We start from the raw sequence: 14,284 nt of genomic DNA on the forward strand, positions 1-14,284 counted from the left end.
TTTTCTGTTCAAGAGAGGTACTGCAGTTATCTGGGAGACGTTGAGGTCTGCAGCGTTCCAAAGGCAATCAATCACAGCAGTATGTCACATAAAATATATATAGGACAACAATATCAAATAAAAGCAGTTAAAGGACTTTATTTGAGCTTTCTTAATAAATTTTAAGATGTATTTGTTTAACATATGTAGAAATATATATGTAGAAGTAATCTTTACTGAATTAATTATGTACAGATGCAGTAAAAAGAAAACATAAGAGTAGAAGTCAAGTATGTGGAAATCAGCACTGAGCATAACTGAAGGCTGCAATTTCTTTCTTCATTTCCTAATAAGAAAAAAAGACAAACTAGCAGTCAGCATGAACAACAGCTTAAGAACCCTGTTTATTTCTTCATAAAAATATTAATAAAGGATCTGTACACACATACATAGTATAGTAATATTGAGCAAATACATGCGCTAGCACCACCATAACATCTTTCCATACCCGCTAGCTTCAAACACATGCTTATGTGTCCAAAATGGACTACAGAGACTGCGTGGTTCTGCATCAAGAGACTATGGAACTGTATCAACAGCGGTTCCAACAGTTAGAAAGAGGAGACAGTTCCTGAAAAGGCACAACTAAAAGCTGGAAACATTATTTTCTGCACTCTGAATAATTACTTGTTAAAGTCTTAGCTCTTCATACAGTAGAGCTTGCTCCTGACTGACTTGCAGTGTCACTCTGAAGAGGAGATTTTTTTTGTTAAAGCTAAAGGTAGAAGTAGGAAACAAAGAAATCAAGTCTCAACTTTCGATGCTTCAAGTCACAAAAGCTCACAAGCCCCAAGATAACATTAATAAATCCCTTCTCATGCTAAACAACATCATTATGCTGGCTGAGAGATGGGCCCATTTTTCAGGAACGGCCTCCCTGAATCCAAATACTCTTCCCTGTTGCACAATCAGAACAGAACGTCTGTTCTAACTCCTTCTCTGATGTGGAAGAAGAGATCAAGATGACCCGAGCTGAAGAGAAGAGGCTTCCTCTTTTTTAAGGCAGGCCGAGAGGCGTAAAGAATTTCATCTGTTCTCAGTCACAAGCATCTCAAAGACAAATGGATTCAAGGATCTTGAATCTGAAACCTGACTCTCCAACCTATCTCAATCGACTCAATGCTGGGAATGCCTGACTGGGACCAAGGGCATCTCTGGAAGAGTTCTGACAACTCAGAAATCCTCTCTTAGAGGAAAAGAACAGAGAATTTGACTCATTAACGTTAAACTGCCAGAGGCAGAAATCTCCCCATGTGTCAACTTAAAGATGCTCGAGCCATGCTTGTTAAAAAGAGATTGTGGTGAGACCAGAGAAAAGTCTCAAACTCTTGTTAGGTTTCATACCTAATTTCTTTTCAGGAATGGAACGACTACTATATGAAGTGTTACCGTGTCTGACTGCCTGGAAGGGGAGAAAGAGGCAGCAACAGACTGGGGAAAGCACCCTCCTTATGTAGCCCCCCCACCCCTAAAAAGGTTCTGGAGAAGGACTGTTGACAGACTGAGGTTAACTGCTTTGAGAGGGCTGTGTGGGTGGACCCATTGTCTTCCAGTTCAAGCCATTTCCTGCTGAAACTGCCAACACTTATGCCAAATACAACAATGGTTTTGCAACATGGATAAACCTCTTCCAGACTGAAATGAAAAAGCCTCGTGACACAGGCAACTAAGCAGTAAAGAGTAATGCTAAGGAAGCGTGATGTCCGGAGTGCGCACATACACGTGCCTAAGACACACATGCATAACAGTGATAGAAAGTGCTGTAAGAAAAGAAAAAATTACCTTCACTAATGCAGTTTTGTCATAATCTTCCCGATGCTGGTAAATGCACGGACAAAGAACAGCATATAGTCTTTCCATGCGAAATATATCGTACTTTTTAGTTACCGCCGTGACATAACGCAACAGTTGCTGAAAAAAAAAAAGGAAACTACAAGTTTGGAATAGCGCAAGATCCTTTGAATAGGCTCGTCATGTTTTCAGAAGCTAAACAGTAACAATACAACACAAACCACATCCTACTTGCTTATATTGTGAAACATGAGTGATGGTTCAGAGAACAGATTAAATATCTCACAAGATTTAACTGAAGAACAGGAGTTACTTTTTCATACTTCAGAGAAGAGGAAAGCTTAAATTTCAGACACTATTTTATTACTAATCAATCTATCACAGCGACAATCCTAATTGCGAATCAACTGCTTCCGGAACAGCAGGGAATGACACAACCCACTTTGTTGTAGAGTTGCTGCCACAGCAAAGCCACTGTTCCATTTTATTAGAGAAACTGTTGCTGCAATGCAGGGCACTGTAAAATGGATCTGTGGAAGCCAGGCTACAAATCTTCTGGATCCAGCTGTGCCAGCTGGAAACAGAAGCATCCTTGGGTGCTCACCTTTACCCGTTAGCTGAACGTGTACTGTGCCTACAGCTCTGCTGGCAGAACACACTGCTCAAACGTCTGAAGCAGATCAGGGAGCAAAGGTACATCAGTCGGCTCCTGCCTTTAAACTGACGAGTGGAGAAACTAGCGGAGTGACTCTGCCTGTAGCACATTACCAAAGACGTGAATGCAATCATCTCTGGGAAAACGACAGTGACAAACTAGTGGCAGCACCTTCTTCCACTGCTGGGGCTATTCAGTGCCTGTGTGTTGTGTGAGGCTGTGAAGATGTAGCTTAAGAGAGCAGCCATACCAAAGGAAAGTATTACTGCCTCACAACTGCCTGTCGTCAGACTCTGCCTCCTTCAGATCAACGAGCACAAAAGCTGCGTATTCCCCTCAACTTCATTCTACGCAACATGCAGATAAAACGCACAAAAGCCACGCAGCGTGCTTTCAGCTGCTGCAAACAGAAAAGGCAGGATGTGACAGAGGTGTATGGTCACCATCTCGTGTGAAACTATTTCTAATTGCTGCCACATAGATGACTGCATGCATTTCTATATGTTCATAAAGTTCTAGGCCTATTACTAAGCAAATAAACAAACAAACCCCCCCAAACAAAACCAAGCAGCTACATTTTGGAGGTTCACCTAGCTTATTCACTGCAGGTGAATCCTAAAGAGGCTCTCTGGTACGAGCAGCTAGTTCCAATGGCATCTGGTATGAGCAGCTAGTTCCATGAAACAAATTTGCTGAAAGATGCGTTTCATGACTGTAGCTCTCGTAGCTGAAACGTATATAAGGGCTCTACCGTACCATTTCCACAGTGGGCAGTAACTTTGGAGCACACACTGTTAGCACCCTGACTCTCTGAAAAACCTATGTGGCTTCTCTACACACAGAAGCAGACATGAACAACAAAACCCCCTGACATCTGCTTCCTTAGGAAGCCAGCTTTGAAAAGTTAGTTTCACCTCCACAAATTAGGTCACAGCTTAAAAAACGTGACAGAAATTGTGTTGGCAAGCCCCTGCACCGCATGGGATTCCTATCTGGTCACATTCTCCCCACACAGGGGAAACAGCCGTGTAATACTCCCTCTCTCGTCATGGCAGGTAAAGAGCAGGCCTCCTCTGCTTTGGCCAACCTCCAGGACTCCAACCTAGCCATTTTCCTAACTTCCTCACTGCAATGTCCCCTGAAGATGAGGCCCTTGTTCTACCCTCTGCAATTCATGCAAAGGAATCTCTTTTGCCCCCTGCAGCTAGGCCATTTCTAACCCTTTCCCCAACTGTAGCCTAGGATAGCAGCTTCTACGAGGGACTGGAAAAGCCTTATAACACTGTAACTGTATGAATGTGAAATTCTCACACTGGATTTTGAAAGAATTTCAGAAAAGTCGGTATTATTATTTTATCCTCGATGAGCTTTATGTCAACCTAACTTCAGGTTTCAAGTCATCACTGCTAGATATGAAGGTTCTTTTCAGGTTCCTAATAAATGAAAACATGCAAAACCCAAAACCAAACCCCCAAAGCCATCATAAAAACTGTTAAGACATTAATAACCAACAGTACTAGCAGGCTGTTAGTGGGCTATTTTCAAATTCAACAAGCCCTTTTAAATGAAAGATTAGGAAGAGAACCAAAATCAAGAACAGCAGCCTACACCAGGTGTGGCAACACAACAGTCATAGTCCATTACAGGTTGAATTATTTCACAAGCTTGATATGCTTCCCATCAATTGTTTTAATTGGCATTGGTTAACTGACTTAATTTACACGTAGCAAGGCAACGTCCTACTTCAGTATTAACAAAATTGACATTAGACTTACTTTGAGCTCGTAGTAATCCACAATCACTGGCTGTGTGAGCATTTCCACGGCTTTATCGACACACATCACCTGTTGCTCTTCTACCTGAGAATGTCTCCCACGAGTCATACGGTGTACCCACGAATCTGGAACGACACAAGTTTCTTAAAGTCAGCATTTCTGTTCATCTGGAATACAGTGTCGGTGAAGTATCCTGTACCTGGAATACAGTCGCTTTCTGCGGTGACAGAGACAGGATTTCTACCATTTTTTCACTGAGAAACGCTTGACTTTTACTTACTTTCTGGCAAAAGTCACCGCTCCGTAACAATTGGACACACAAAGAAGCACTAGAGGAAAAAGGCAGGGTAACACCAGGAAAAAAATGCAGTCACATTGCCATTACAGCACTGCACGGTAACACTGCAAAATAATTAAGGTTAGGAAACACGTCTTACATGGCAAACATTAGGACCTAAGTCTTGCATTCTGCATGGCACTCTGGGTCCATGCCACTTGAAGTACAGCTTTTTAACTTACGCTGCTCATGACTGGGACAATACTCATACAATAAAAGAAGGCCAACGATTGTTTTGCAATTAGGTACCATTTGAAAAACAACCTGCAGAATCAAGAAACCAGCAGCTGCAGAAAACCACGAGTTTGGCCTGCGTAACTAGAGGGGCAGCATCCTTATGCAGGAAACGCTGTGTGCTGATTTTAGAGATACACTGCAGAAACAACAGAACTCCAGAAGGCTAAAACCTAATAAATAGTGTAATCCTCAGGAAGAAGAACCACCTAAATAACCTGTTTTTACGGTACTCAAATACAAGCATATGACAAATTATCGCTAGAAAATTACCACCAAAGCAAATACTGTATAGCTATTAACGTGCAGTTAGCAAAGTTTTCTAAGTAGAACACCCTCACCTGCACTGTTTTTTGATGCAGGAGGTTTAGCAGCTTGATTTATAATTAAGTCCTCAAAAAACATTCTTCTTTCTTCCTCATTAGGCAACTGGATTTGGAAAACTTCTTCATAATCATCAATAAACAATTCTTTTATCTAAAGCATGAGGAGAAAAGATATTTCAGATATAAGGCCACACAAAGTCATACTCTATTCCAAAAAGATGAGTACCTTTCAAAATTAAACCGAATAATCACTCGAATAAGACAAACTGTGAGAAGCTATCTTCTTGTCCTTAAAACTCTACATTTTCCTAGGTTAGCATGGCAGATTAAAATATCTCCTCTAAGGAACACCTCTAGATTTAAAGCTCAATGAAGGGACCACATGATACACTGATCAAGTGGGGACATTCACCACCTCCAAGACTGCTTATTTTCTATTTCCCTGCCTTGCTGGTTTCAATCTCTGTGGCATCCCGAGAGGGAACAGGCAGGGTTCAGCAGACAAGTGCGGGCTTTTTGGTAAGGTGTTTGGGGGGTTTTTTGGCTAAGTTAATTGAAGTGAGGTGTCTGAAGCTGTACACTTCCAAGTTTTACTCCATTTTTCAGTCTCTACTACCAAAAGTTATGGAAGGAATTTCAATACTTACTTTAGAAGGACTTTATTAACAGTATTAAAACTCCTCGAGAAAGTTAAGCCCTTCCAAAGCAGTTGATGATAAACACATCTAGGTAAGCCCCCCACAGTAACTGAGACAAAATAATCAGGGCAGCGTATTCACATTTTGAATATCCTCCTTTAATGCACACTCTCAGATGTCTAGGAAGCTAAGCATGTACTCTTACTGAATTTTGTTAAGGAATACAACTAAAAATCCATTTCCAAGTTCCCGAAACAGAAGTTGGAACTTGGCTTTCTAATTTGTAAAGCTTTCACTTATATGAACAAAGAAATTGAAAGTTTTATTAAAGAATTTAAATATGAAATTACATTCCATCATTACAGTGTGACCACCATACTTTTTCAGTAAAAATATCTTTCAGTTTCAGTAAAAAAGTTTTCAGTAAAAATATATTTTTCCCATTTCCTTTTCAAGCACCATATATTCTTGACTAAGTACATACCCAACCATCCTGAAGTCACTGGATTTATTGTCTGAAGTAAATGGATCCATCTGTCTAACAAGCATGAGTGTGTGAGAAGGGGGAAAAAGTTGCGTCAAAGTCAATCTCTTTACTCAGAAAACACTTCAGACAAACGCTTTCGGCATTGTTTTGTCTAAGCAAATTTTAAGAGACCTGGTTAGGGTGCCCGAAAATAGCAGTATGCATTTGCTTAAGTACTCCAATGCTTAAAGGATTTATAACTGAACAAGCAATTGAATAAAAAAAGTAAGAAAAGGAACGACAGAAATACCTCTGTTGGGAGATCTGCGTGACACACGTCGGATGTTGCAAGCAGCAAAACTGGAGCAAATGCTGGAATGTTGTGCAGTAGTGTTGTAAAAGTAGCTTTCAGTGTAGCTCCAACAGCCTCCCACCACAAATGGATATGTGGGATATAAATGATACTCGGTGCTGTTCTTTGAGCTTCTCGCATCAACTGGTGAAATGAAAGCTTGGATAAGAAAACTAAACCATGTGGAATAGGCTAATAAATAACTACGTATCAGTCAAACTATCTTAGGAAATAGGAGTACGTGAAGCCAAAACACAAACCCAAACCAACCTTAACAATAAGGTAAAATGTTTGACTCAACTATAGACATTGCTACGCAGACAGACCTGAAGCTCTACCTGATTTCAAAACTACTTAGGTGTAAGGGAACTCCTAAAGAGCCTCACAACTTAGCTGGTGTAGCGGTGTGCCTGAAAACACAAGACTAACCCTTCTTCAAGATGTATTAGTCTGGGTAAGTCACTACCCAACTGCAACTACACGACCGACTACACCATCTTCAATTCAGAGCGGGCACATAGCCAAGTCAGTCTGGAGCACAGTCTGAACAAAGACAGACAGAGCTATGTGAAAAGATGGGGGCTGATGCTGTAAGAGAAGCCAGGTTACAATTCCAAATTTCAAGTATGTTTTATAAGAGGTGACCAGTCTTCAGCCTGCCTGAACAGCTAAATCACGCACAGCCTCTCATTACCAAAGGATCCATCAGACCTGATGACACGCTTTGGATGGCCGCAAGCCGTTGCTTACAGATGGTACCTCGATCGCAGAAGAGAGCGTGCACCTACTGCCTGAGGGAAGTGGCAACGGCCCTTTCACATGACAAATTTCTCCGTGTACCCTTTCAGATTATTAATATTCAGGGAGTTCCTGCCACAAAATGGGAAGCGCACGTGGTATATCTGGGCAGTGACTAGACACGGTAGTTATACGACCGCCGAAGCAACCGTGACATAACAAAAAAGGAATTGTGCCTCTTCTGTGACAAATGAGTATCCAGTCATGTAGTGTGTCTGTCCTTACTTGTCCAGCTCTCAAATGCTGCTACCTAAAGGTCAAACTATTTTAATACAGTGATGCCAAACAATAAAATGGCTTTTCTGCCTAAAAATAAAAAGCAAAACAGCACTACATCTGCTTAGATTTAATTTTCCCAGTTAAGAAAAACATACCGGTGTACAAATGTAAGCCTTCCATGAATTTTAATGCTTTTACTGCATATACTACAGCAGTGGAAGCTGTATATATATATATACACACACATACGTATATATGTAAAAAAAGAAACACTTCTTTTCCCCAAAACCTTGATTGCCTCTTTATTATATTTAATAAAAAAGGCTACAAAAAGTGTGTGACGTGCAGTCAGGCTGATGCAGAGCCACCTACCGAGAGCACAGTCTCGTAAACAGCAATGAAAACAACTTTCTGGATCCCACCAAAACGGGCAGGATTTCTTGCGATAAAGAGGGATTTATTAGCAGCACCTCCCAGCTTCCCAAGCTGCTAGCAAATTCCTCACTGTTTAATTTGGAGTAGAAAATACGGCCATGTACAACATCCTTACTCGGTATTATATGATCTAAAAAGAAACGTGCGTTTTCAGACAGAAGTAAACCGAACAGCACATTCAAACCAGGCCACCTCTATTAACAATGAATTTTGCTGGCTTGACTAGTTTATATACAGTTCATGAATCCTATGAGATTAAAAAGAAAAAAAGATACCTGTGCACACGTTTCTTCCGGTGACGTGGCGGTAACAAACAAAACAGGTAGGTCTAGCATATAAACTGGAAACTTTTCCAGGGCATGTATTACTGCAGGTGCCAAATGAGAAGCTTGCCCATATCCTGGCTCTCCAACTAGTAAGAACCGTGGCCTGCAAGATGTTGGCTGGTAATAAGCATTTCTAGAACAATTAGAAGATAGTAAGTTTCAAAATGAAGTGATGAATAGGCACACAGATGTTAAAGGGTTTTTTCCTAACCTCTTTTTTTGGTAAATCCTCTCCATGTCCCAGTAAATAATAAGCTGGAGGCCTATCAAAGCTCATTTTCTCACAAACTTGTACCATAGCTCCCCAAAGAAATCCTGCCAAGCCCCAGCATGTCTGCTGTTCGTTTGGCTGGCTTAAGTAATGGCTCTTAAATCACATTAGCTGTATCTGAAGGATGCAATTGGATTAGTTAAATTACAGCAGTACGCTACATACGTACAAGATTTTATTCAGTCATTCTAATTGTTTCATCTTTGAATTGTGTATTAATTTCCTAGTAATCTTGCTTTACTAGCATGAAACACATTTGTGAAGAGCGTTTGTTTTTTCCACCACAATACCATTGTACCTTTACTGGCTGAAGTCAAGGATCTTAGAGACCTAACCAAACTCAGCTGGTCACATTTTCTGGACAGCATAGCGATAGAAACGGAGAAAAATAACTGACCCAACAGCAATCTCTTTTTGCAACTGTTGGCTTCTACATCTTCCACATGAAAATGTCAAGAGATTAATATAAACATTTACCTGCTAAAACTGAGGAATTTTTCCTTTTCTCTACTGGGCATTTTGTGAGTTGGCTTATCTTCAAAGATTGATGGTGATTCCTCATCGCTGTCAACTGTATCATTTCTTAAAACATGATTTACACTGTCTGAAAGACAAGAGAGGTTTGTGAACTTCCCTGAATACTCCATGTCTCACTCTCGCATTAACACAGCTTCAAATCAGTGCTGGAAATGCCTTTTCTTCTGTTTCTTCATTTGAGGGCACACACTGAATGCTATTTTCTGAAGAGTTTGTCCTACCACAGACCTAAGGAGACTGCACAAGTCTCTACAAAGCTGTCCTAAGTGCTTGGGAGGTTGTTGGTTTTTTTTTTTCCTCCTTAGAAGAAAGATGATTAGGAACAACTCTGGTGGTTCCTAGACACCTGAAAAACCCAACAAGGCCACTTCTTTCTGGGGCAGGTTCCCACACTGGAAGTGAGGGAATTAAGTGAGTGCGATGGCCACAAACTTCCATTTCTGTAGGACTAGTGAGTCAGAAGATACAGACCAAGACATCTGCTAAATAAGGCTCCTCCAAGATCACCGAATGAGTCGATAATGGAAGGCAGACAACAGAGAAGGTGTAACCGATGTGTTTAACTTTTTAACCATGGTGATGGGATCAAGATGAGAGCATTAGCAGTAGTAGGGAATGAGAAAAATATTTTAGGAATGAGGACCTGAGAGGTTGGTATGTACCATGGAGCTGATAAACTGCGTGGTTGGTACATGAGCCAAGTAATATTTCATTTTTTGTCAAAATCATGTCCTTTGAGTGAACTTTGATCATTATAATCTCATTATAATACCAAAACACACCTCCATGCTAAAAGTTACCCACCTCCAAGGTACGACCACCCCTCACTGGGCATGCTCTCTGAATTTCTTTAAGTATATAGCTTTAAAAGCAAAGCGAGAAAGTTTTACACCAATCGTAACGAAGTAACTATGTAACTATGTGATGTAATTGTAACCATGTGTGCATTGAGAATATAAATATGTGCATGTTCGTAGGCTAGGTATGCACGTTGGGTGGAACTATCCCCCGTGCATCCAGCGCTGCAATAAAGAATGCCTGCCTTTTAACACTACATTGGTGTTACGAGGTTTATTCCCGGATTTCGGTGACAAAGGGATGCAATTACCAATCCCCTAGCCTCTCTGCTTTTGTTTTGTTGATGGATTTCTGCCTCTATTTTACCAATGCTAACCTGGCTCTACTGGGAGTAATCCTGGTAGGATAGTCTCCAGAGATTAGCATAACTAACTATTAACAGATTTCCATTAATCAAGAGTGGAGTGAGTTTATCAATTTCTTTGCTCTCACCAACTGACAGAGTAAACCTGATCAGGGCTGACGCAGTCAGGGGTGTGAACTCACGTATGCTAAGTCAAGTCCCAAAGTACACACTACTAAACCATTCTCATCTCCTCTACAAGTATACAGTGTGATCCACAAACATTTAAATTAAGAGACTATGGTTTAAAAAAAAAATCACAATAGCTAAAACAGTATTTAGCTTAAACCACTTTATACTTGCATTGCGGTCCTGACATTCTTCGGACAGGAATTAGAAGCATTCATGTAAAAATACCTTCCCCTTCTATTTAAATATTTTGAAAGAGGTGCCTCATACTTTAAACCTTAGATCCATCTCTACAAATGACGAATATGATGTTAGCTACTGTCAGAAACAGGGTGCTGTAGTAGAGAACGCATAGTTCTCTACTGCGTATTGTGAGTCATTCACAGCTCCCGTCCAGCACTTCAGTTTAGAATCCAGAATAAAACCTATCCACGCTGTTCCTGAAATAAAAGCATGCACATGCATATTCTAAAATTCTACTCTCCTTATGGCCAAGAGGTTTGTGTATGTTGATTGCACAAATGAGAATTTTTTGCTTTGACAGAATTTTGAAGTAGTGAGTGTTATTGTTATACCTGGCTGTTGGTCCTTCTGGAGTGCAAACTCTGCGTGGGGAAATACTCTCTGCAAGGCTTGTAAAATTCTTGCTAACGTGTTTTCAAGCAGTGGTTTTGAAACAGATGATAGCGCTCGCCCAGGTGAAGCCACAGCCCTCTGTGAAGCTGGAACAGTCTTCTGCATAGCCATGGCAAAATCCTTTGCTGTTATTCTAATAGAAGCAACATCTAACTGCAGTTTCTCGCTACTTTTGTATATCTGAGGATAGCGGCGGCGCAAAGCACAGAGGGCAGCTTCAGCACATAAGGATTTAATATCAGCACCACAGTACCCTAGCAAACAAAACAAGAATCAAATGTTACATCAGTCTCAGGCAACACAGAAGTCAAGGCCAAGGTTTCCAAAGTGCAACACTGAAAGGCTTTGTATGCGGCCAAAAATTAACAGTTTAAGAGAGAACGTAAAGAGTTACTGCACTGCAGAGAGGCTTTCTTACGTGGCTCGCAGCCTGATATCCTGCACTTATTAAGCAGCCTCCTAATCAAAACTGTGCTCCGCAGGAAGACACCCCAAACCCATTCAACATTCTGAGAGACAAAAAGAAAATTAAAAGAAAAGAAGCACCTAACTTTGTTTGCTCCCACGGTGTGCCAGCCTCCTCACTCTGCAGCAAGGTGCAAGAGCTCGAGTACTGCCTGCTACAAGCTCAGATTCCTTCGGACTCAGTCACACGCAGTAACTCACTGTATTTTCAAACTTACCAACACATTTTTCAGCTAGCTCTTCAAGGAACATGTCCAATGGCTTAGGGGTCCAATCTCGTGTGTGAATCTTGAAAATCTCTTTTCTAGCCTGGAAATAAAATGGTCGCATTTTAGTTTGTCCAAAGTTTTCTCTGCAAAAACCCCAAAGCAACACAAAACCCCCCAAACCCTCACATTAATACAAATCCTTGGTTTGTCTGCTAAACTTTTAAGTATTTTGCAGTTCGATTAATACGCTCTCTGCTTTTTCAAGCAGGAAATTTCATCATTCTCAATTTGTCACATTACTCTCTGCGAGGGCGTGCAGTGAAATAAAAGGCTTCCATACAAAGTAAGTTTCCACAAGTATGAGGCCTGAAGATCCTGAGGAAAAAATTGTAGTAAAAACTTACCTGCAGAGATTTTTTCATCAAAGAAAACTCTCACGAATTTAGCAAAATTTCAGGTGGCAGCCTCATTAGTTCATCAAATTTGCTTTTCTGCCAGTTCATTCAAGGAAAACAGTCCTAGCACTACGTTTCAAGTTGCTACAATTACTACAAAGGCAAACAATAATTATGACTCAAACTACTGTCACTGATGCAGAAAATGTCAAACGTTGCCTATCTTCATCTCCGATCTTAGCAAGATCTTTTATTTAAGTACTCCCTGGTACACAGTTTATTTATGGCAGAGTTCTAGACTTCTTCCACAGTAGGGAATTGACGTGGTTTAGCCCCAACCGGTAGCTAAGTGCCACGCGCTGCTCGCTCACCCCTCCCCCGGCAGGCTGGGGAGGAGAACAGAAAAATAAGGGCAAAGCCTCGAGGGTTGGGATAAGGGCAGTTTACTGGAACAGCAAGGGAGAGGGAAACAATCAACAACAGTGCTGATAACAGATATTCATAATGGGTGATAACAGAGAACGATTTACCGGCCCGATGACCGACCGACCAGACGCTCGACCCGTCCCAGAGCCATGCCGACAGCCGAACCCGCCCCTGCCCGACCAGCCCCCTTCTTTTATGGTGAGCATGATGTCACCTGGTATGGAATAGCCCCCGGCCAGCTTGGCTCACCTGTCCTGGCTCCTTGGGAAATTAACTCTATCCTTGCCAGAACCAGGACACAAGGTAACACGTAATGAAGCTAACTGACCATGGCAAGGTACAATGCTGCTATGTTCCGTGTACGGTCTCTACCAAACTGAACAATAGGTTTGGAGATATTAATCTTATGAAGTCGTTATGGACAGGTGCATCCACAGCAAGGGTACTGCGCATGCCCACACGAAGAGGGTCACCCAGCGGATACGGGTGCGAGACCACTGACGACCACCAGAGACCCTTGAGGACCACCGACTCAAATCACTGAGCATGCGTGACAGGGAGGAGAACATGGAAATGGATTCTAAGACATGATTATCATAGGACTGCCTTTTCTCAGAAAAACAATGACTATGTATGTTTTGATCCCACATAACCTGTGTGTTGGTGATCACCTGGCATGCACGTTGGGTGGCGCTATCCCCCGTGCATCCAGCGCTGCAATAAAGAATGCCTGCCTTTGAACACTACATTGGTGTTACGAGGTTTATTCCCGGATTTCGGTGACAACGGGCCCAACATCCTCGCTGAAATCTATGGGGCAGTCTTGCTTGAAGAGGAGAAAGACGAAGCGATGGTAGCCGGTTCCCATGGCAGGGAAGGGGGCACGTAATGACAGATCTCCTTGCCCGACTTGATGTCGTTGCCTGGGATGTTCGTCCTGAACACAAAGAAATTGACTTGACTACGTATCACTCACTTCCCCACATCAGGACCAGCAGACTCACCCAGGACTGCGAATCACTCTGTGCTGCACTTTGACGTGACTTATGCCCGTTTGACAAGCAAACGGGTAGTAGAGGCTGCTTTCACTGGAAGAAAAATCACGCCCAGTGTTTTGAATGCCGAACAGCAGCAGCAACGCCTGGAACTACTGCATCCAGAACACAGGGGTAAAGACGCTAATGGCAGGAGCACCAGAGAAAGCCACGGTTTGTTGCCGTAGCAAACAGTTCTTTCCCAAGCTCTGTTGGAGGAGTTCCTGCCCTCTCCGCCTGGGCTTTTCCCCGAGCCAAGCAGCGCGCAGCTCTGATGTGCAGTACTCACACCAGCCAGTGGAGGTACTCCGAGTTCGCGTCTCGTAAATGCCCATCTGCAACGGAGAAAAACAACTTTGTGACAACCTGGTGTTGGCATCAACCCCAAAGTGAGAAGGCTTAAAACAAGGAACAAAGAACTCTACAGATGCAATTCTGAGATTAAAAGGACTTCTTGGTCAGCCGCTTCACTGTGTCCTGGTTTCCCAGAGTGAAGTGTCAGCTAACCGACCTCCCAGGCGGACTGCTGAGGGAGAGAGGAGTTTGGGGGTAAGCAAAAGATGGGCATCAAGGAATTGCTCCCACTACAC

The 14,284-nt window shown here is 42.1% G+C and overlaps 1 protein-coding gene across 1 annotated transcript; it reads right to left on the bottom strand.

Moving 5' to 3' along the window:
* Positions 1–234: 234 nt before the first annotated feature.
* LOC142603994 (ATPase family AAA domain-containing protein 2-like) lies at positions 235–12,036 on the bottom strand. Its single transcript, XM_075767673.1, has 9 exons — positions 11,849–12,036; positions 11,105–11,419; positions 9,140–9,266; positions 8,341–8,524; positions 6,572–6,757; positions 5,173–5,308; positions 4,261–4,385; positions 1,822–1,950; positions 235–325 (listed from the first exon to the last, which is right to left on the bottom strand). The coding sequence occupies exons 1-9, from the start codon at positions 11,958–11,960 to the stop codon at positions 281–283; spliced, it is 1,359 nt and encodes a 452-aa protein (XP_075623788.1). The 5' UTR covers positions 11,961–12,036; the 3' UTR covers positions 235–280.
* Positions 12,037–14,284: the final 2,248 nt, after the last annotated feature.

The sequence above is a fragment of the Balearica regulorum genome, chromosome 15, assembly GCF_011004875.1.
Source record: "Balearica regulorum gibbericeps isolate bBalReg1 chromosome 15, bBalReg1.pri, whole genome shotgun sequence".
NCBI lineage: Eukaryota > Metazoa > Chordata > Aves > Gruiformes > Gruidae > Balearica > Balearica regulorum.

Bases quoted from the DNA above. Each gene is read 5' to 3' on its own strand.
- LOC142603994 (XM_075767673.1), bottom strand. From the start codon at position 11,960: ATGCGACCATTTTATTTCCAGGCTAGAAAAGAGATTTTCAAGATTCAC. The intron at 9,267-11,104 runs GTATAACAATAA...CTTGTCTTTCAG, and splicing joins CCAGAAGGACCAACAGCCAG to ACAGTGTAAATCATGTTTTA. The intron at 326-1,821 runs GTAATTTTTTCT...TTTTCTTATTAG, and splicing joins ACAAAACTGCATTAGTGAAG to GAAATGAAGAAAGAAATTGC.